Source organism: Electrona antarctica, assembly GCF_951216825.1.
Source record: "Electrona antarctica genome assembly, chromosome: 21".
Taxonomy (NCBI): Eukaryota; Metazoa; Chordata; class Actinopteri; order Myctophiformes; family Myctophidae; genus Electrona; species Electrona antarctica.
This window is the reverse complement of record NC_136802.1, coordinates 7678504-7702872: the sequence shown is the minus strand read 5'-3', so window position 1 is coordinate 7702872 and position 24369 is coordinate 7678504. Positions and strand designations below refer to the sequence as shown.

The following is a 24369-nucleotide window of genomic DNA, read 5'->3' as shown; positions in this document are numbered from 1 at the left end:
GTGGCGAGCTCACACCGACCGACTCATTGGAGGCAATGTAGGGTTCAGTGTCTCTTCGACATGTAGACAGGAGGAGCCGGGATTCGAACCGCTGACCCACCACGGGGATCATTGGACGACCTGCTCTACCTCATGAGCCACGTGAGGGCCACGTAGCGGCCTGAACCTCTACTCTAGTAGAATACATTTGACGTATAACGAGTAGCTACCATGTCTCAGGCAGAAATGTAAACAGTACAGAGTACAGTCAAACACTTAAGTCTACTCTAAAAGGATATCGCCGAAAAAGTCAGTCTTGCGGTCTTGTTTCCATTCAGGTCCTGGGTATTCAATTCATAATCATGAAAAAAAATAACAAAATTCTAATCATCACAAAAAATAATAAAAATGACATGGACAGGTTGGGGAAGAAGGGAAGGAGGTTATAAAAGAGGTGGAGGTGGGGGCTAGTCACTTGACTAAGGGAGGAGCGATCATTTCCCCTACCTTTTGCCTGCTGCATTGTTGGATGATTGGATCACGTGAACCGTGTGTCGTGTCTCTGATGTTAAGTTATACAAAGACTAATGGGTTCAAACTATCCTTTGTCCCGGCTGCTATTCAGCTGCTGAACAGCAGAGAGCACTTTATTCTTGCCTCTTTGCACATATTGCCCACTAATGTACTTTTGTTGACTTTGCTACTATTGAATGTCATGATCTTTTTTTAAATCCAAAATGAGTTAATAGCATAGGCAGACTTTTCACATACTAGAGCATGTCTGAAATAAGAGCTGAAATCGACATGTAAATATGAAATAAATGCTTAAACATGTAGCTAGGTGTAATGTTAGAGACCACAGAAGTGAACCTTTCAAGCCTGTTTTCTCAACTCGCTGTTTTCTGCATGACATTACTCTATAAGCCATATCTCCAAAACTGGTGGGTCAAACTGAACAACCAATATGTCAATTTGAAGCTATGATTCCCTGCTTTCATATGACATGAATCCAATGGCAGTCAAATTTGGCCACAATTGCCCTGTTCTTAGATTTTAGTCTTAGTGTTTTGAATGTTGTTTGTTGTGTGTATTTTTTTTTACTATTATCTGGCTGCAAACTAATTCCCTGCCAGGGACAATAAAGCTAACCTTGATAAAGCTAACCTTATGACTAACTCCTGTTTTTAGACGCAAGTCATCGAGGACGACCAGGCTAAGCGAGGGGGACAGCTTTACACCACAAACCTCCGAGGCCAGGTTCCCCCTCTGGTCACCACAGACTACACAGTACAGGACCAAGGTAAACCCAACAACATTACATCATGTCCTCTCATTGTGCACAACCCCGAGCCAGCTAATAGAAGAGTTACGATATAGAGGGGGGGGGGGGGGGGGGCAGAAAGCTGTTCATGCAGCCTGAACTGAGACAAGCTGGAGTTGGAAATACATTGTTTTCAACAAAATAAGAGCTATTTTAAGCATGTGTGCAACATGTACAACTGTTTTAAAGTATTGTACAGTAACAACTAAAGTCTCTGTAATGTTTATGTTGTACGATTACTACAAAACAATCTAAAATAAATGGAAGACAGCCATGCAACAACAAGGTTGTGTCATGAAACCATGTGACTCCCATTGGAAGTGCATTGAGGCGGCCATAACACACAGAAGGTGTGAGTGAGGCCTTACTCTGTCTATATCTAAGGCTCTGGCACAACCTATCTGCAACGTCACATGTACATCGACATCATTTATCGTCATGCAGCTGCTCACCACACCCAAGCCTCTGGACTCAGTTTACCACTCAGCTCTGGGGTTTTATTACTGGTGACAACTAACAATACTCATGGTTTGTATAATTATAACCATACTTTCCCCCGGTCCTTCTCGTCACAGGTAACGCCAGTCCCAGGTTCATGCGCTGCACCACCTACTCCTTCCCCTGTACCGCTGACCTGGCTAAACAGTGCCAAGTGCCCTTGGCCACCATCATAAAACCTTTCGCCAATGTGCCAAAGAACGAGGTAAGGCAGGCAGGCTTATTAATATACATATACTGTACATATACAGAGCGGCGGTGGCTCAGGGGTAGAGTGGCCGGATGGTAACCGCAAGGTTGCCAGTTCGAACCCGGGCTCCCCCAGAGTTACTGCCGAAGTGTCCTTGAGCAAGACTCTGAACCCCTAATTCACTCTTCGCTAAGTACCACCCAAGCCCGTTCTTGGCCAATACCACGTTAGCGACGGTTACTATGTTAGGATCCTGGTCACGCTTTCAATGCTGGTCAAAATGTTTCAGCAGTGTCAATAAATATATTTGCTGTACAGCATGTGTGGACCTCAGAAAGATGGTTTGTTTTCTTACCTTGTTATGAGCAAACTAGTCCATTCCATGAATCAGTTTATGACATCAGGAAAACTCGTTTTATTTTCGTCTTTTGATAGATTTATAAAGTAACTATTTTGGTGTGAAGCGGTTCTGGTGTTCCCAACTCTCGTTTGTAAACAAGTCGCCATGCTGTTTGAGATGCACCCAGCTGCAGTCCCAGACATTTCTCCTAAAGTGTCTCCCTCAAACACGTCCAAAATTGTGTATGGTGTTTGCGACAAGTGGACGAGATCAAATACATTTGTTTAATGTTTACATCCAACGGCCTGAGACCGAGGCTACTTCAGAAGTGGGTGTACAGATTTGGACCAATCAGATCGTTTTGTAGGCAAACCGGAACTTCTTACCACACAAACTTGTCAGGGTTGCCAGGTCTGCTTATTTCCCGCTACTTTTGGCTTAAGGCTAATAATTAGTGTATGTAATACATTACCAAAACATGAATTATCATAGACATATGCCTACATAGTATTTATAATGATAAATGCATACAATCTTTTTATTATGATTATATATGGTCATATTATTGTGTTTGTTTTGGCTTGTTTTTCTTGATTTGGCTTTAAGAGTTTTTGGAGGTGGGTTGGCTTATTTCTCTCACACAATGTGGCAACACTGAAGTCAAAACAAAAACAAGACAACCTTGACATTTTTTATTAAAAATATAACCGCATGAGTTTTCCTGATGTCATAAACGGTCAGAATCAGCTTAGTGTTCTAAAAGAGTGACTTTGAGAGCTGTTTCGTTACAATGGAAGTCAATGAGAGCCTATTTTTATTTCTAATATGTACTATTAAACTGCACAACGGAGCGAAATAATTCATGGAATGGACTAGTTTGCTCACAACAAGGTAAGAAAACAAACCCTCTTTCTGAGGTCCACACATGCTGTACAGCAAATATATTTATTGACACTGCTTAAACATTTTGACCAGCATTGAAAGCGTGACCAGGATCCTAACATAGTAACTGTCGCTAACGTGGCATTGGCCAAGAACGGGCTTGGGTGGGACTTAGCGAAGAGCTAATTGCTCCCGATGTGCTAGTTGGTGCCTTGCATGGTTTTCGCTGCCATCGGTGTATGAATGTGTGTGTGTGTGTGTGTGTGAATGGGTGAATTGATGCACAATCTCTGTAAAGCGCCTTGGATAAAGGCGCTATATAAATGCACCATTTTCCATTTTCCATCTAAGCTCTGGCAAGGTCAAAACAAATGCTTGGGGCAAATGATGAATAATAAATTACTCTGCAAAACGCAACAGACACCTACTAAAATAAAGGAAACCCAGAGAAGGGAATACTCCATACTCTAATTCACGTAGTTGTGCACCGAAAATACAGCTGTATTCTCCTTTGCTTTGTCAAAGGCTTTGTTAGTTTAGTTTAATTTTAAAATATATATATCCCACGATTTTTGTAACCCATTTTTTTCCCAGTGCTCTAATGTAATCCTGGGCGCTACACTCCCTCTGCCAACCTTGGGAGCGCAACGGACTGACCTCATGCTTCCTTCTATGCATGAGGAGTCCAAGCCGCTTCTTTTCACCTGACGGGGACAGTCAGAGTTTCCCCGGTTGGACATATCGCGTGGAATGAACACGTTATTCCAACCAGTTCCTTTTCCCCTCCATCAGGCCCCTCGCTGGCCAGGGGGAGGCAGTATAGAGACCAGGATTACTGCATGTTTTTTGTGAGAGAACCTATACCTATACTACCCTTGGGGACACGGGGGAGAACATGAAAACTCAAGATGAACTAAAGAACACGCGTAGTAGAAATGTTGGTATTTGTTGATTTAAACTCACTTTACATGATGGCTATGAGTTGTGCAATTGCTTTGATCTTTTCACTGTGGCGAGTGTGGTCAGCACCTCTGGCTGTGTGCGCTCCTTCCTTTGTTTTTGTAAGTGATCTATGGATCCAATTCAAATTTAGTTTTTTGCTTTCACCGCTATTCATGACGTTATATTTCACACACCCCACAGTAAATGGCAGACTAGTATGTCAGAACGACACAGAAACAAAAACCTTTCTTAGGCATACAATGGTAGCCACTGATAGACTGAGTGGCTTTATTAACAGTAATAGAAATGTGTTCTTACTTACTGAAAAATAACTCATACTCCCAGGCGTATTTGAGTCAGTGGGTTCCATGGGCCAATAGGTCTCTAACTCTAACCGTGTACAAACGGAACAATTTGGCTCCATTTGTGCTCACTCACAGTTAAACAAACAATGAGGATTTTACTAGTGTAGATTTGGGTGTCAAGAGATAAATGGGGGGTCACCGTGACCTGATACAGTACATATCAACCCCGGGGGTCCTCCTTGAAATGAAAAAGGGCGAGTAGTATCACTGCTTACAGAGAAGATTGTGTGCACATCTCAATGCCAGGTCAAATATCTGCCTGATGAAGACCGTCCTAGTCGGTTCGAAACGTTGCATTTTTGTTGCCTTAAAATAAATTAAGTCTCGGAGCAGCTCTACAAACTGGTGTGCGGATGTTCTTCCTCTTCCTAGTATCACTGCTTGACATGATCGTAGCGTCCAGCTACACTAACCCATTTTGGACTGAGGTCGATTTAAAAAAAAAAAAGGCTTCTAAATCCTAACATTTTTCTGAAAAACCTATGTTTCTATGTCAGTGGTGGTCAAGAACCCCCAGAATGATCTCTATTGGGCCACGGACCCCCATCTCAAAATATGTAGTTCCAGGGACCCCCCCAGAAGCAAATATTTTAGTTAAAAATGTTCGCTCTGAACTATATATTCAATGATTTGCGCCACATTTTAATGATTTTTCAAAAATAGCAGACCTACAAGCTCGTAGCGCGCCACTCGGTGGCGCGCTATGAGCTTGTAGATCTGCTATTTTTCAATAGCTAAATTATAACAATGTTTAAACGCCAAAAGGGGTTCCCGCCCAAAATGGGCTAAAAGTACCACTGTGCCGTCGATGACCTCCTGTGTGGATCCTCTGTGGTCCAAGAACATCACGTTAAGATATTCACCCCCCCCCTCCCTCCACTGTCTTATGTCCCAGCTGCCAATAAGCCTTATTAGGTAATGTTAGCTTTCTGTACAACCACCGCTCCTGGCTAATTAATCCACTCTGTACGGGAACCCCTTTTGGTGTTGTAAGCATTGTGTTATACTTTAGCTATTGAAAAATAGCAGATCTACAAGCTCATAGCGTGGCACCGAGTGCCGCGCTACGAGCTTGTAGGTCTGCTATTTTTGAAAAATCGTGAAAATGTGACACATCTTTGAATATATATTCTTTCAGAGCGAACGTTTTAAACTAATATATTTGCTTCTGAGGGGGTTCCTGGAATAACATATTTTCAGATGGGGGTCGGCGGGCCAATTACATATCATTTTTTGGGGTCCTTGACATGAAATATTGAGCACCACTGATACAGAAACATGAGGTATTTCAGAAAACTGTCAGGATTTAGGAGACATTTTTAAAACTTTGATGTCGTCAGACCTTAATGGGTTAACTAATGTCAGATACACAGGGACCTGTGAAGATGAAAGGTTGGTTTATACAAAATGTCTCAAACTTAAGTGCATTGCCTTCTCAGGTTTTGCTCCGTTCCAGGGCGGCCGGCCCGCACAAGCACGGCCGCGATTTCCACCACAAATATGCAGATACCATAATAGTCAAACTCTTGTCTATGCCAAAAATAAATATCCCCGCACACACACACCACTCTTTGGGGGGGTATTATGTTGTTGTGTTAGGGACGTTAGGCCATTCTGGACGGGAACCCGTTTTGGTGTTTTAACTAAGCATTATTTAGCTATTGAAAAATAGCAGATCTACAAGCTCGTAGCACGCCACCGAGTGGCGCGCTACGAGCTTGTAGGTCTGCTATTTTTGAAAAATCGTGAAAATGTGGCACAAATCTTTAAATATATATTCTTTCAGAAGACTTTATTTATTTCGACGTCAGGCCTAAATTGGTTAGTATTGTTTTATTTGACAGATTGAGTTTCTCTCCTTTGCACTTGTTGGAGGAGAACTCGTAAACGTTTGGTAATCTTCATCTTGAGGTGTCTTTTGAGTGACCTGGGCTAATAATAAACCCGCAAATGAGTTCATGTGAACCAAACAAAGCTTATTTATGCGGTATGAATGTCCGTCTCCATAATAGAGAATAAACAGAGGTTTAGATGGTTTGATTTTTGGATCGTGTTGCTCTCCTCCTCTCCCACATTAACCAATTTTGACCCGAGGACGATTCTACAAAATGTCTTCTAAATCCTGATAGTTTTCTGAAAACCCCATGTTTCTATGTCAGTGGTTCTCAAACAATTTCATGTCAAGGACCCCCAAAAATATGTAATTCGCCGCCGACCCCACACCGCGACCCCTACAGAAGCAAAGATTTGAGTTGAAAATGTTCGCTCTGAAAGAATATATTCCAAATTTGCTCCACATTTTCACGATTTTTCAAAAATAGCAGATCTACAAGCTCATAGCACGGCACCGAGTGCCGCGCTATGAGCTTGTAGATCTGCTATTTTTCAATAGCTAAAGTATAAAACATCAAAAGCGGTTCCCGCCCAGAATGAGTTAAGACAGAAAGAATATATGCATGCTAGCAACCGTATCGTTTCCTGATTTCCTATAGCTTAACCATTGTTCTTTGTTGTGCTCCTGTGTTTTTGTTTTGTTAAGTCTAACCCTAGCTTGTTTTAAGTCCAACTGTAGCAGGAAAATAGAAAACATTCCAGCCTTGAGGCAAATATAAGAATTTGGGGGAACTGCCTGCCAACGTTTTAACCCATGTCGTCTTCAGGGCAAATAATTATTAAACCCTTTAGTATTGGTAAAAGAGATGTTATTGTTACGAAAATCAAGTCCAGCTTACAAGTTTATAAGCTTACAAGTTGTTTAAAAAAAATCCATCTCTGTGAGACCTACAAACTCCTAACCTACAGTTACTTGGGATATTAAACAAAGCAAAGGCCCAGTGTTTACATTCCACCATGGATGTATGCTCTGTATAAGTGTGTGCCATGCCCATATTTACACGTGTTGTGAGGTTATTGATACAGAAGACAGAACTGTGTGTGTGTGTGTGTGTGTGTGTGTGTGTGTGTGTGTGTGTGTGTGTGTGTGTGTGTGTGTGTGTGTGTGTGTGCACGTGTATGTGTGTGTGTGTGAACACACACAGAACAGAGCTTTGCACTTTACAGTAAGTAAATACTGTAAAGTGCAAAGCCAAAGGATGAATATTATCACAAGACAATGGTCTCTTTCTACAACTCATCACTTGCTCGAGTCAGGCTGGCTTTCTTTTCACATCAGTTCAGGCTGTCAATAAGATCTAAACAGGTGTATATAGGCCTATATATACTGTATATATAATTTATTTTTTGCTACAACAGAAATGCAACAACTTTGAAACACATGATCTGGGGTGCTGCTTGTTGAAAACGTACCATGTGTCCTTCGGGACACATGGTACTATGTTGATACTAGGTTCTATGCAGAGTAATCTACTAAGAGATCGGCGACACTAGCGTTGACTCCAATTGTAACAATGGAATGCGGAAGTGCTCATTCTATCTCAATGGGATAGTTCCAATGTTTGGAACTATAGCCCATAGGCACCCGCTTTGCGGCGAGATCAAAGCGGGTCGCTACACTCCTACTCTACACTCTGGTTCTATGTTCCCCAGGTTCTATGTTCCCCACTTACCCCTGCAAAACAGGTTCCATGTTCCCCACTTAAAGGTTCTATGTTCCCAGGGTTCTATGTTCCCCACTCAACTAAAAAAAGTTTACCTCTAAAAAAAGGTTCTATGTTCCCTGCTCACCTGTGTGTCCCCCAGACAATTGCACGAGTCTCTCCGATCCGAGTCCGAGTCGAGTAGCAAGTCATTTGGTCCAAGTCTCAAGCAAGTCTCAAGTTTTTCTGTTGTGGGCAAGTCAAGTCAAGTCGAGTCTCAAGTTTTTACCCTCAAGTCCAAGTCGAGTTGCAAGTCGTCAAATCAATGACTCGAGTCGGACTCGAGTCGAGTCATCGAGTCTCGAGTCCAATACTCTGCCGGACAGGCCGGTTACTTAAGTTTTCCGAGTCAGCTTGTCTCAAGTCGAGTCGAGTCTGGAGTCATTGTCTTCCAAGTCAAGTCGAGTCTCAAGTTTTTACCCTCAAGTCCAAGTCGAGTTGCAAGTCGTCAAATCAATGACTCGAGTCGGACTCGAGTCGAGTCATCGAGTCTCGAGTCCAATACTCTGGTGTCCCCACAGACTCCACTCTACGTGGTGAACCATGGAGAAACGTACCAATGTGTCCTGTGTGTGTGTGTGTCCACAGACTCCTCTCTACGTGGTGAACCATGGAGAAACGGGTCCCATACGCTGCAACCGCTGCAAGGCCTACATGTGTCCCTACATGCAGTTCATCGACGGCGGCCGTCGCTACCAGTGTGGCTTCTGTAACTGCGTCAACGAAGGTATGCGTTCAGTCAGCGAACTGTCAAACAGAGAAATTATTAAATCCTTATAAAACTGAGATACTTGACACAGCTAAATAGTCCGGTAGTAGAGACTGTGTATATATATCATTTGCAGAGGAAAAAAAACAAGAAGGTGGCCGCACACGCCAATAGCCAGAGTGCCAATATTTTATTAGGACATAGCAGGTAAGACAAATTAATCCAACGTTTCGGCGGTTAAGCCTTCATCAGTGAATGAATGAGGCTGATGGCTGATGAAGGCTTAACCGCCAAAACGTTGGATTAATTTGTCTTACCTGCTACGTCCTAATAAAATATTGGCACTCTGGCTATTGGCGTGAGCGGCCACCTTCTTGTTTTTTCAAGATTTCCTCTGCAGTTCTCTCCCGTGTGCCGGCCCCGTACAAGGACTTTGGTGTGCGTTAACATCTTTGTACACAGTATATATATCATTTGTACAAAAAAACGAAAAAGTTTAATACTGCTGCTTTTCAGTGTAATGCACCAACCTCGCCTGGACAAATTCCTCACATTTGCAAACGTACATTACCTGGCAACAAACATCTTTCTGATTCCGAAGTCATCCGAGTATAGATAATTAGCCAAATGTGACACTTGCCTAAAACTTGCCTTTCTTTTTCTTTACAACCAAAGTGCCACCATCCTATCTACAACATCTGGACCACATGGGCCGCAGGGTGGATCTGTACGAGAGGCCTGAGCTCTCTCTGGGTTCCTACGAGTTTACAGCTACCATGGACTACTGCAAGGTGAACGACATGAGCTCACACGGTTTTAACTCATTCGGTGCGCCGATTGCACCTTTTCAGGCCTTTTTTAATATCAATTGATTTCGGTTCACAACTGTGTCCTGTACGCGCCCATATCACTCCGGTAGTGGTTCATTGGGGAAAAAAAGCAAAAAAAGAATGAGGCTTAGGATGCAGGATGCAGCTTCACGTTGCAGCGTTCAGACTATGGGTTTTATCTCCCATTGGCTTAGAGGATACGGCTTCATGTTGCAGCGTTCAGACTATGGGTTTTATCTCCCATTGGCTTAGAGGCGCTAGAAGCAGCCAATCATGACAAAGTGTCCACTAGGTCCTCACTAGTCTCAACATCGACAATATAGCCAGGTTGCACCTGGCTAAAAAAAACGGAAATGAAAATTCTGCTGGATTATGCCATCTATGGGGACGCAGCTTTTAGAATCGTAATATCTCGGATTCTTCTTTTTGGACCAAAAACAAGCTTGATTTGCGTCTCATTTCTCTAAACGATTTGATCCTCGGTTACAAAAGGTATGTTTTGGGTGAATTGAATGACAAATCGAGACATGTTACATGGCGGATTTTCACTTCCTGACTCGCAGTTTCCGGTTAAAACCGGCTTTCAACTTAAGACGCTCTAACGTTGACGCCGGGCAAGCTGTGAGTTACTCTTCGCCCACTAGATGGCAATGACGGCGGTAAATGAGTTAACAACCTCTCCATGGAGGTCAATGCATACACATGCTTTCACTACATTACAGCTCTCGCTGAGACGCTGACACAAAGCAGATCCTCTCTGGGAGCAATCTGGTCCCAGAGAGATTCCACTTTGTACTGTATGCCTCATCTGAGTCTGAAGACCAGTAGGCTATCCTCAACAAAACGCACAGGGTGAAAACCAGTGTTGTTTTTGGCAGCAAATTTTGATTTTAGTTTTAGTCGTAGTCTCTTGAATAGTTTGCATTTAGTCACCTGGAATGTTTTAGTTTTAGTCGACTAAATGTCATGAGATTTCAGTCGACTAAAACTACGGTTGATTTAGTAGACTAAAATGTATTTTGGTGGGCCTTGATGCCGTCGTAATGAGTTTTTTCACTTGCTGAAAATAGTTTGAACATAGTACCATGTAGCTCAGGAAAGAATGACATGGTTGGACCCCAAGTCGGGGGCCCAGACTATGACATGAGTCATATTCCAAATGTATTATTTAATATTTCAGATTAGGAGCTAAGAACTCAACTTTGAAGCTTTGCAGTGATTATTACTGTTGATTGATGAATTATGATTGCGTGAATTACATATTAACAATAATACAATCCCCCCAAAAAAAGACCCTTAATTTGGAACCTCAAGTTTGGAAATGTATTAGAGAGAGTTCTAATAATGAGAATCAACGTCTTAATATACATTACCTGCTACTTTACCCGACAGAACAAGAAGCCTCCCAATCCTCCAGCGTACGTCTTCATGATCGACGTGTCTTACAGCAACATAAAGAGTGGTCTGGTCAGACTGGTGTGTGAAGAGCTGAAGGAAATGCTGGACAACCTGCCCAGGTACACACACACACACGCACACCATTTATTTATGTCCACATAAGAAATACAATACAAGGACACAAATATTTACAAGGTGCTGTACAGAATGTACGGTACAGTCAGCAAATCCCAGACAAATACACCCACACACCCTTCAGGGGAACAAGGGACAGCGTCTTCGCCATATTTGGCGGCTACCGATAGTAGAAGAGATTGCTCAGAATTTTGCAAGCCGCTTTTTTTTGGCATCCCAAGTTGTTGGAAGCGCACGCACGCACGCACGACACGCACGCACGCACGCACGCACGCACGCAGGTTATGAGTGCTCGGGGGGAACAGTAAGGGGATAAGCGTCTTGCTCAGGGACACCGTGTGACCTCCTGACCACCAGATGGCCTCTCACTGTGTCCCGTCCGACGCCTGTGGTGTTTTGGGCATGCTCTTTGGCACTCCTTTCTGAACCAAAGCAGATCATTTTACTGGAGGTGTTTGCCGGCATTCCTATTACTGGTGATTCTTGGTTCGAGCTGACGCTGCACGAATGTGTGGTATCTCCACTCAGACTACCGTAGGTTGCAGACCTCCGTATCGCTCTGCGGCATGTCCTCCTCCTTCCAATTTACCGTCATCACCAGGTAGATTATGGCCGCCCCCCCAACCTCACAGAGTGTCAGAATCTCCTTGGAATGTTACAGGATACTGTTAAAAACCTGCAATATGCTATGCCTTGCCAAATATGGAAGTCCTGCGGAGTCTAAAGTAAAGCAGGGGGAGGGGAGGGAGGGGGGGGGGGGGGACATTAAGCCAAGTATTCAAGTACCTCATCGGTTGGAAATTCTTGCTTGAAGGTTTGCAGGGGGTGGGTATCAGGCACACAGGGGGTGCAGAGGCTACCGAAAACGGAAAATATTATGGTGCAGATCGAAGCCCCATCCCTGAATGACATAGAAAAACACCAGCGTTCCGTTCCGTGCCACAGATGGCTCTGTTTTTTATAGAGTATCCACTCACTGAAGAGAGATCTATTTATTTATCATTAAAGGAGAGGATATGATACCCTACACCTGGCCACTACCTAAAATAACCTCTTTTTTGTGCGTTTTCCAACTTCCTCCATGCATGCAGCTAGGCCCTGCAGCAATATGTCCATATTTGTCTGAAGCCCATTACATCATTCCACAAACAGTTTAGTAGTCGTGGACTCTAGAGAAATCCCCCGTACTAGAGTTTAACCCATGTAGGCCTGACGTCGAAATAAAAAAAAAATAGTTTTCTGAAAAACCTTATGTTTCTATATCAGTGGTGCTCAATATTTCATGTCAAGGACCCCAAAAAATTATGTAATATGCCATCTGAAAATATGTTGTTCCATTGTAATAATATATATTCAAACATTTGAGGCACATTTTTCACGATTTTTCAAAAATAGCAGACCTACAAGTTCATAGCTTGTAGATCTGCTATTTTTCAATAGCTAAAGTAGGCCTATAACTTAATGCTTTAAAACACCAAAAGGGGTTCCCGTTCAGAATGGTTTAAAATTGTTGTTTCCCTCCATGTTGGGAGTAGTTGGGAGAACTAAATTGAAAACATCTTGGATATACTCGGCACTATTTAATGTTTTGAGAAATACTGCAACTGCAACATTGATCACATGCATGTTGAAGTCCCCTATGTGAGAAAGCCTGAGTCCCAGAGAGTAAAAGCAGGTGTGGGCTAACCTCCTACAAAATGGCATATACATATATTTCAGCACTTTTCGCCTGGCAGGAGAAAGAGCAACATAACCTCCTACATTCCATCATCTACTATTTATAGGAGTTGTTGTGAGTGATTCTTCACTAAAGAGCACTCCTCTCACCATGTGATTGACCTTTGGCAGATTTATCTTACAGAGACCATCCGATTAAGCCGTGCTCGTTACAGTGTCTGCGTGATTTAGGAAGAGACATCGACGAACTCCAGTGTGTAGTGTCAGGGAGGAATTCGCATTATTGTCAGTGTTGAGGGGTTTTAACACATTTAGACCTAAGCTCGATTCTACAAATTAAATGTCTTCTAAATCCTGACAGTTTTCTGAAAAACCCCATGTTTCTATGTCAGTCGTTCTCAAACAATTTCATGTCAAGGACTCCCAAAAAATATATGTAATTGGCCCGCCGACCCCCCCATCTGAAAATATGTTGTTTCAGGAACCCCTCGTAAGCAAAGATTTGAGTTAAAAAACGTTCGCTCTGAAAGAATATATTGAAACATTTGGGCCACATTTTCACCATTTTTCAAAAATAGCAGACGTACAAGCTTGTAGTGCGCCACTCGGTGCCGTGCTATGACCTTGTAGATCTGCTATTTTTCAATAGCTAAAGTATAACATAATGCTTAAAACACCAAAAGGGGCTGCCGCCCAAAATGGATTAATGTTGGCACCTGGTTCGACATAACTAAAAGTGTCATGTGGGTCAGGTCAGACTTGTGCTGCTAAATGTACTCGCTGTCGGACAGAAACCTTCTATCTCCAATATTTCTAATTTAATTTAATTTTTTAGGTTTTCTGACCTCAAAGAAACCCTGAACTTTGAACATTCAGTAGATTTTCTGTGGTCTGGGGGTCTTCTGAATACATTCTGAAGCCAACAGGCAATCAGTTTGCCTGTTGCTTCAGATTAGAATCAAGATCTGGATCTAGTATCCATTTAAGAAAATGCATTTCAAAACAATGAAAAGTATTAACACATTGATTATATATCTGGCAATCAATGTGAATACTTGTCATTGTTTGAAATGCATTTTCTTAAATGGATAGATTTTAAATGGATCAGATTGATTATGATGATATCACCTAATTATTCAGAAAGCTCCAGACCACAGAAAATCTACAGAATGTTCAAAGTTCAGGGTTCTTTTTGAGTGCAATTGAGGTAAAACAAAATAAAAAAATAAATCACCAGACGTTTAATTCACATACAAAGTCATACAAAAGTAGAAAGAATAGCAGGTCTGTTTGAGCTTGTAGATCGGCTATTTTGCAATAAAACAAACAATGAAAATGTATGAACCAATGAAAAGTATTAACAAGAGCTTATGAATAAATATTAATTACATTTGGAACACAACTTTCTTTTCTTCCATTTCCTGAAAAGTAACAGTTGTGGACATAAGAGGTTTCCACCTCAACATATTTAGGCTTGACGTTGAAATTAAAAAAATGTCTTCTTAAATCATGACAGTTTTCTGAAATACCCATGTTTCTGTATCAGTGGTGCTCAATATCTCATGTCAAGGACTCCAGAAACTATATGTAATCAGCCGCCGACCCCATCTGAAAATATGTTGTTCCAGGGACCTCCCAGAACGCTTTTTCATCAGACTCATACAATTGGATGGATGACTGGTAGTCAGGGACATATTATTATTTTCTGAAATCTACCAGGCGAGATGATGGTACCGTACACGTGCTAATTTATTGCCCTAGTCACGCAGTCATAACAAAGTGTTTATTCATTCATTGCGTACTGTAAATATGAAAGCTGTTCATTATACCATTTGGTTCATAAATTATGCAGCAATAGAGGTGAAAAAATGCCGTCTGACATGGGGATAATTCACGTTTAACTCATTAAAGGACCACTTCACCACTTTTCAACTTCTCTTCCTATAATAGGTCCTAACTAATGTTCATGATAAAATACCACCATTTTTTCCTACTCAGTCTGTGTCTCATAGGAAGGCTGTGGGCAGTTCAGAAACCCGTCCACCAGTGACATCATCGATGGTGAATCCAAGCTAATAGAAACGGCAGGCTTTCTTTTCCTGAAAAGTTGCAATGCAAAAGTTGAAGCCATCGTTCTCACGATAATAAAAATCTAAATATATTTTAAAACAAATCTTGTTTTAAAAAAAATCTGCCTAATGATGATGTCACTGGTGGACGGGTGTCCGAACTGCCCAAAGCCCTCCTATGAGACACAGACTGAGTAGGAAAAAATGGTGGTGTTTTATCATGAACATTAGTGAGGACCAATTATATGAAGAGATGTTGAAAAGTGGTGAAGTGGTCCTTTAACAACTTAAGCCATTCTGGGCGGGAACCCCTTTTGGTATTTTAAGCATTATGTTATGTTATATTTGGGGTCCTTGACATGAAATATTGAGCACCACTGATATAGAAACATACCAGTAGGTATTTCAGAAAAAAATGATTTCTTTTTAATTTCAAGGTCAGGCCTAAATGGGTTAAACCCTACGTGTACTTTGTATACAGTACACGTCATTGACCAGAATCGCCCAGGACTATCTCCCAGTTCACTTGATTTTATTAGATGTCAAGCAAGTAAAACAAGTTACATCATGTTTAAGTATAAAAAAACCACAATACAGTCTTCCAACTTTGCCGAAAATAGGCGGTTATCCTGGTAGAACAAAATGTATATTAAGTGTACTGGAGGTCTGCAAAAACTCACTTCGAAAATGAGGAGGTACACACAAGTGTTGTAAATGCAACGTATCAAAAGGTCTTTGTTCGGATGCCTAAATGATTCGGTAAATGACAGCATTTCTCTCCCGTCTCACAGAGAGGAGGGCGCAGAGAGCTCGGTGGTCAAGGTGGGCTTCGTCACCTACAACAAGATCCTGCACTTCTACAACGTGAAGAGCACCCTGGCCCAGCCCCAGATGCTGGTGGTCTCGGACACAGCCGACATGTTTGTCCCGCTGCTCGACGGCTTCCTGGTCAACTATCAGGACTCGAAGGCCGTCATCTCCAAGTAAGACCTCGTCCATCATCCATCTAGATATCTGACAACCAGTGTCGTTTTTGGCAGCAAATTTTTTATTTTAGTTTTAGTCGTAGTCTCTTGAATAGTTTTCACCTAGTTTTAGTCCCATTTTAGTCACCCGGAATGTTTTAGTGTTAGTCTGGTTTTAGTCGACAAAATATCATAAGATTTTAGTCGACTAAATCTACAGTTGATTTTGTCGACTAAAATGTATGTTGGCGGGCCTTGATTCCGTCGTTATGGCTGATTTTACACTTGCTGAAAATAGCAGATCTACAAGTTGTGGCTGTGTGTTTCTATGTGCAGGGCGTTGCTGAAAATGAGCACTTGTGCTCATTTTGAGCAACGCCCTGCACATAGAAAGCTACTACCCTGGGTAAATAAAGGAGAGAGAAAAAAAAAGTGTGCTAGCCATAATTTCCCTGTCACGTTTCCCCTCTAGCCTTCTGGACCAGATCCCTGACATGTTTGCAGAAACCAACGAGAGCGAAACGGTCTTTGCCCCCGTTATCCAGGCTGGCGTGGAGGCGCTTAAGGTGAGACGCTGGCTAGGTGACAACTATGACATACAGTACAGCGAGCCAAAGGCCCTATCGACACGTGAGCCTGCTCCAAACAGACATGTTGTAGCTAGCTATAGCCCTCTTTGTGACCTGCAATGGATTCACAAAGCTCACTGGGTAATTATTGTGGTTGCCAGAGGCGACTATAGTAATTGCCCGACTTTATTCCGTATAAAATTGTTGGGGTCCCTGTGACGTCATGTGGGTCAATAATAATACATCATTTTGTTTTTTTGTGGCTTTTTATATTTTTTATGGAGGGACAGACAGACAGTAGGCTGACAGGAAATGGGGAGAGAGATGGGGGGGGTGACAACATGCAGTAAGGGCCGTCAGGATCGGGAGTCGAACCCGCGGCACACTGCCAGACTGGATTACCAGCCAAGGTGCCTGGACCGCTGAGCCACGGCCCAGGCCATAATTATACATCATTCATCACACATCAGCAACCACACTTGGAATCGGAATTGCACCTTTCTAGTATTTGAATTGCTGTTGACAAAGGACTTAAACAAGACAGGGTCTAATTAATAACGGCATGACTTCCCTGTGCAGTCAGCCGTACAAGTCCAGTCTGGAGCGAGCCATGTGGAAGTCTATATTTGGGCAAAAACTAGATTTTGGGGAAAAAAGGGTGGTGGTACAGTACATAGATACATACAGTACGTACAGAGGATATAAAGACAACCTTTGGGAACACACAGACAGTATGGGGAAAACCAGCCCCTTTGGCGCAATACCAATGATCACCACATGGCGTTCACCGTCACTACAGCAAAGCACCTTGAGCAGAATCCAAGAATGTAACTTGTTGCTAATGCCAAATGAAACCCTGTGAATTGTTGTCATAAATTATATTTTAAGTGCCGGAAGTCAACCTGTGTACCATATGTCTGTCTATAAACAAGCCGGTGGGATCTATATCAAATGCTGTATTATCCATATTTATGATACAGTACAGCTCCAAAGGCTCTAAAGGCTAGCTAATCTGCTCTGCAATCCACTACTGTTTGTGTTGTACTGTACCTCGCCTGGACTTTAGACCCCATAACTGACTGGTAATGTCTAATGAACTAGAATTACTAGACGGTTTAGTCAACCAACAACTGCTGTCCTGGTGTCTGGTGTAATAGAATGCCTAAATTGTAGGACGTTGGTTAAGAAATGTAGTGATTAATCGAGTATTTATCTCATAAAGAAAATCTAAAATAAAGTCTTATTTATATAGCACATTTACAATAATCAAAATTAAATTGCTGTAAATAGAAAGCATCAACAGAGCCACAACATAGTCTCAAGGCCATTATCATGGCTGGATTGCTGTGCCATATATTTTAGGCTAGCTTGCCTTACATTTGTCTCATTGATTCTAGATTGTGATAATAATCGCTCTTATCTTATAAAATAAACCTGTTGGAAAAGCCATCCCATACAGTCAAATAAATAAATACCTGCCACGTCATCGACTAATACATACTGTACAGGGTTCCCACAGAAATTCCTGGAAATATTTTGAAATTAGAAAAAACATTTCCCAGTCAACAGACTGCTGGTGTCTGCATAATATTTCACGCCTGATGTAAGGCCAGGTCCTAATGGTGCTTCTTGTACTAGACAACAACCCACTCAAAACTTTGGCAGGGAATTTGGAATGGAATTATACCATTTTATAATAAATTCTTTGTTTTATTCTTGATAGACTGCCTGTTTGTTTTTGGGCACATTGGGGACACATAGAAGGAGTAAGAGACTCCTTATTGCGCTGAATGATTGTTATATAGGCTTGGAAATTGGGTTAAATAATCTGGAAAAGTTTTGTAAATGTTTTGTAAATTCATTTGAAAGAAATGTGTGGGATCCCCGACTGTAGTTCCCACTCTGTTCTTTAGGTGGTTGTATCCTAGTACCAAAATGGACTATACTGTCAGCTTTAATTCTGAGAAGTGATCAATGCACTTCGATGAACTATCCAATGTCATTTCACAGCCCATTAACCCATTTAAGGGCGGGAACCCCTTTTGGTGTTTAAAGCATTATGTTATACTTTAGCTATTGAAAAATAGCAGATCTACAATATATCTTTGAATATATATTCTTTTAGAGCGAACGTTTTTAACTCAAATCTTTGCTTCCCTGGAACGATATATTTTCAGATGGGGGTCGGCGGCCAATTACATATAATTTCTGGCGTCCTTGACATGAAATATTGAGCACCTACTGATACAGCCCATGGTCAAAAATGATGAAAAATTTGGGTTTGAGAAAAAGACGAAAATCACTCCGAGACCATGGGCTATAGTCCATTGTCTCGAGTGATTTTCGTCTTTTTTTCAAATCCCCAAACATTCTGGTATTCCAGAAAACTGTCATGATTTATTAAAAATTCAACATGAGGCCTATGGGTTAAATTAGAACCGAGAAAAGAATCGAATGCTCTATGAGCCACAACAAGAGGATGCGGAGCACAGCCCAATAACAGAAAGGCCTAACAGTCCCAGTCACTCCACGGCGCACAGCCTTACCCCCAAAAAAGGGATTGTTTTTTTTTCATTCGTCGACACAGCACAGATATATTGTCTGTCCCAACTTTGGCAATTATTCCTAAACAGACGCTCACTCTCTGCCTGTCAATCTGATGACTCAGCACGTTTTCCCTTTTTCTCCTGCTCATATGATGGGTGTTTATTTTGAAATCCAAACGAAACTTTCCCAGCATTCACTGTGAGGTCAGCGTTTCTTTTTGCACAAATGAACTGCAGAGTTTTTGCACGCATCTCTGAAATGGAAGGAGTATATTGTGAGAATAAACTGTACAGGAGCAAAGTGTTTTGTTATATTGACTTGGGTAAATGGGTCATCTGTACATTTTTTTGGGGTGCATATAGTTTAGACTAGTCATTGGTTTGACATGGGTTAAGGTTAGGTTTAGGTGTGCTGCCCCGTGGGAGGTTAGGGGTAGGTTTCTGGTTTAAGGACTTCAGTGTTTTGTACCATACTATTGTATGAGTACCGAACAAAGAATGTTTGCTTTCGCCATCTTTGTTGAAGAAGAGTCTGGGCAATTAAGGTTTAGTCTTACTAGATGTACTAAAAGTTTCTCAATCTTATATTTAGATTTAAGGTGGCCTTACACTAGCCGATAATCGGGCATTTTTTGACGCTCGGGGGGTGCCCGACTCAATCGATCTGCTCGGGGCCGCTCAAAGCGCGATCGGGATCGGCCCGATCAACATCAAGAATGTTTGATATTTGCTCTGCCCCGCTCCGATTATCCTGTAGTGTGTGGTGCTATCAGATTTCAGATTGAAAAAAGTGTAAGGTGCTAGTGTAAGGCCACCTTTAGTCTGGCTTAATCTAGTTACCTCTGAGGTAGGTTTCTGGAGGGTTTGAGATAGGTTGTAGTTGAAGGACTAATGACTGGTCTAACCAATGACTAGTCTAAACCAAAAACTGTCTAAACTAAGTACTGCACACAAATTGTTTTACTTTTGCACTCTGTTAACTCCAGCTAGCAGGAATCCAAAGAAAAGTACACTCTACATCTCTAAAAATAACTTTCAGGTGCTGAACAAAAAGATACGTAGAGGAGAAGAAGAAATAGTCTGCACACTGTCCCACAGGAAATGTATTTGAAATGTATTTATTTATAAAAAAAAATGTCCTGTGGGAGCTACACAACAGTATAACTCTAGCTAGCAGACCTTCTCACACTTCTGAGAAGAGCTTAACCATTTTCTCAAACACTGACAAGCAGACAATTATGCCTATTATTTAGAACTCCTTAACCCATTTTGACAATGGGAACGATTCTACAAATGTCTTCTACATCCTGACAGTTTTCTGAAAAAGCTATGTTTCTTCTATGTCAGTAGTTCTTCGATTCTTCAAAAATAGCAGACCTACAAGCTCGTAGCGCGCCACTCGGTGGCGCGCTATGAGCTTGTAGATCTGCTATTTTTCAATAGCTAAAGCATAACATAATGCTAACACCAAAAGGGGTTCCCGCCCAAAATGGTTTAAAATGTTAGACACTAGAGATCAAAGATAGAAAAGAAAAACCTTCTCCACACCTCATTACTTTTTCCTCTTCCTTTCCAAGGCACTTATACTGTCGTTGTGTTTCTCCTCCTGCGTTCCCCAGGCAGCAGAGTGCAGTGGCAAGCTCTTCATTTTCCACTCCTCCATTCCTACGGCGGAGGCTCCTGGGAAGCTGAAGAACAGGGACGACAAGAAGCTGGTCAACACTGACAAAGAGAAGGTGAGTCAGTGGCTCTGCTCGCCAGAATTAACCCCATTTTAGACCTGAGGTCGATTCTACAAATGTCTTCTAAATCCTATACACAGTTTTCTGAAAAACCCTATGTTTCTATGTCAGTGGTGCTCAACCTTTTTCATGTCAAGGACCCCCAAAAATATCTGGATTTGGCCGCCGACCACCCATCTGAAAATATGTTGTTCCAGGGACGACCTCACCAGAAGCAAAGATTTGAGTTAACGTTCGCTCTGAAAGAATATATATTCAAAGATTTGCGCCACATTTTCACGATTAAAAAAAAAATAGCAGACCTACAAGCTCGTAGCGCAGCACTCCACGCTATGAGCTTGTAGATCTGCTATTTTTCAATAGCTAAAGTATAACATAATGCTTAAAACACCAAAAGGGATTCCCGCCCAAAATGGGTTAACATACCAATATGGTTTCTAGCTCCGCTAGCAGTGGGACTCTATGACAAGGGTTCTCAAAGTTGTCATGGTCAAGTCCAGCGGAGACACAGAATACTTTGATAATATTTGGAATTTATCAATAATCACTTCAGTTGAACCACTTGAACCCTCTATACTTACTAGGTGGCTGTAAACAGGAAGTAGGCATATAAACAGGAAGTAGGTGTACAAGCAGTATTGTGTATTCAACATTTGTCAGTCTAATATTAATGTTATTAGAACCCACCCAGCCTAATTAGAATGATTTAAAAAATCATGTCATGAATGAGTTTGTTTAGTGCCTACAGAGATGTTTAGTGCCTACAAAAAAACCTGTTCTAAGCAGGAAATGCCCAAACAAGGCATTTCTTCTTCTTCTTCTTCTTCTTCTTTTAGTTTCCGGCAGGCTTGCAAACTAATTAAGTGCAATGCTGCCCTCCACAGTTCGGGAGTATAACTCAGTAATATCCGTAATTATCCCATTGGAAAGGTAAATTAAAACATCCTGTGATCCCATCCCCTAGGGTGTGATCCCATCCCCTATACACACCTATGGGCACACTTGAACTTCCATAGACAGTGCATTCATAGTCCAGTCAGTCAACAAGGCATTTCTTGTTTACAGACTCTTTAAGAGCAGAACAGACTCTAGGGCCCTCTAGTGGAGCTAGTCTTAAATATATATATATATATATATATATATATATTATTTTTTTTGTGTAAAATGGCACTGTAACTTTCAGATTTTGTGTAAATTGACTTTGAGTGTGACTGCAGGATTCTCCTAAAATCAACTGGATGCTGTGCGCTCATTTTTTAAACATGTATCGTGCGAGTGAATAGTAGTTTAATATTACAAAAATGTCTCTTGAGTCGGAAAGCAGTGAAATCACATCTGAAGTTGATATGAGCTAGAGTAGTTGTTTGCATGCGAGCGCACAGATGGAGGTTTCTATCCAGGCTCACACAGCGCCAAAGCTTTAGACCTCAGGACGATTCTAGAAAAAATGTCTTCTAAATCCTGACAGTTTTCTGAAAAACCTGTGTTTCTATGTCAGTGGTGGTCAACCTTTTCCATGTCAAGGACCCCCAGAATTATCTGTATTTGGCCGCGTACCCCCATCTGAAAATATGTTGTTCCAGGGACCCAGGGAATATATATTCTTTCAGAGCCAAGGTTTTTAACTCAAATATTTGCTTCTGACTTCTGAGAGGTTCCTGGAACAACATTTTCAGATGGGGGTCGGTGGCCAATTACATATAATTTTTGGGGTCCTTAACATGAAATATTGAGCACCACTGATACAGAAACATGGGTATTTCAGGCCTAAATGGTTTAAAGTTGCAGATGACTTAATTGTTTGTGTGTGTCGTTCTCCTCAGACTCTGTTCTTAATTGTTTGTGTGTGTCGTTCTCCTCAGACTCTGTTCTTAATTGTTTGTGTGTGTCGTTCTCCTCAGACTCTGTTCCAGCCTCTGAAAGGTGTGTATGAGCAGCTGTCCAAGGACTGTGTGGCCCAGGGCTGCTGCGTGGACCTGTTTATCTTCCCCAGCCAGTACACAGACCTGGCAACCATGGGCGACGTGTGCTCGCACACTGGAGGCTCCGTCTACCAGTACAGTAACTTCCAGGTAAATATGGCTGTGAAGTGTGCGCATGCTATGCACGTGCACGCACGCACGCACGCACGCACGCACGCACGCACGCACGCACGCACGCACGCACGCACGTCGCACGCACACGTCACACACAGGATGACAGTCTACAAGCACACGCACAGTCTAGGATTAACAGCAGTTGCAGCAGTGTTGATTTTGTCGACTAAAACTAATGTGCGCACGCACGTCGCACGCATGCACCGCACGCACACGCGCACAAGCTTGTAGGTCTGCTATTTTTGAAAAATCGTGAAAGTGTGGCGCAAATCTTTGAATATATATTCTTTCAGAGCGAAAGTTTTTAACTCAAATCTTTGCTTCTGGGGAGGTTCCTGGAACAACATATTTTCAGATAGGGCTCGGCGGCCAAATACATATCATTTTTGGGGTCCTTGACATGAAATATTGAGCACCACTGATACAGAAACATGAGGCATTTCAGAAAACTGTCAGGATTTAGGAGACATTTTTTTAATTTCGACGTCAGGCCTAAATGGGTTAACCACATGAACCCTGGGCGTTCTTATTCTTGGCGTGTCATAATGGGCGAACATTCGCCGGAAAAGATCTACAAGCTCACATTGCATCGCAGCGCGACATGCTTTACGACTTACAGATCGGCTATTTACGTTCCCCACAAAATATATAGAGGTTAATTAGTTACGGCACGGAGCAAACTGTAATTCACCGATTTCATGATTTATTTCTACCATACCCGACTCCGTTTTTTAACCCATTCTGTACGGGAACCCCTTTTGGTGTTCTAAGCATTGTGTTATGCTTTAGCTGTTGAAAAATAGCAGATCTACAAGCTCATAGCGCGGCACCGAGTGCCGCGCTATGAGCTTGTAGATCTGCTATTTTTGAAAAATCGTGAAAATGTGGCGCACATCTTTGAATTCTTTCATGTTTTTAACTCAAATCTTTGCTTCTGGGGAGTCCCTGGAACAACATATTTTCAGATGGGAGTTGGCGGCCAATTAGCCTACATTTCTTAATTTTTGGGGTCCTTGACATGAAATAGTTTGAGAACCACTGACATAGAAACATGGGTTTTTCAGAAAACTGTCAGGATTTAGAAGACATTAGAATCGTTCCCAGGTTTAAATGGGTTAACGTAGACTGACAGGACACTGTTAATTCTGAGCCCTGATAGCCGTAGCTCTGTCCCAAAGGAATGTTCCAACGAACAGTGGTAAAGAACTAGAGCCTCAGAGAATATTAAACTCGTACATCAATATGACCAGATTTGACTGAGAGCCTGCCATCGCGCAAGCTCCAGCTTTTCACCAGAGGAGAAAAACTTTAATTTTCCCCCCCAAAATAAGTTAACCCATTTTGGGGCGGGAACCCCTTTTGGTGTTAGCATTATGTTATGCTTTAGCTATTGAAAAATAGCAGATCTACAAGCTCATAGCGCGCTACTGCTATTTTTGAAAAATCGAAGAACGACTGACATAGAAACATAGCTTTTTCAGAAAACTGTCAGGATTTAGAAGACATTTTTAGAATCTGAT

General features: G+C 41.9%; 1 protein-coding gene across 1 annotated transcript in view; it reads left to right on the top strand.

Annotated features, from left to right (window-relative positions):
- Window positions 1-24369, top strand: part of sec24d (SEC24 homolog D, COPII coat complex component) — a 47771-nt gene that overhangs the window by 11490 nt on the left and 11912 nt on the right. Inside the window, exons 7-15 of the mRNA XM_079491634.1 lie at window positions 1168-1279; window positions 1876-2003; window positions 8702-8840; window positions 9498-9613; window positions 11045-11169; window positions 15723-15914; window positions 16369-16462; window positions 20631-20747; window positions 22655-22825. Coding sequence (XP_079347760.1) covers window positions 1168-1279; window positions 1876-2003; window positions 8702-8840; window positions 9498-9613; window positions 11045-11169; window positions 15723-15914; window positions 16369-16462; window positions 20631-20747; window positions 22655-22825 — 1194 coding nt within the window. The remainder of the gene's footprint in view (window positions 1-1167; window positions 1280-1875; window positions 2004-8701; window positions 8841-9497; window positions 9614-11044; window positions 11170-15722; window positions 15915-16368; window positions 16463-20630; window positions 20748-22654; window positions 22826-24369) is intronic.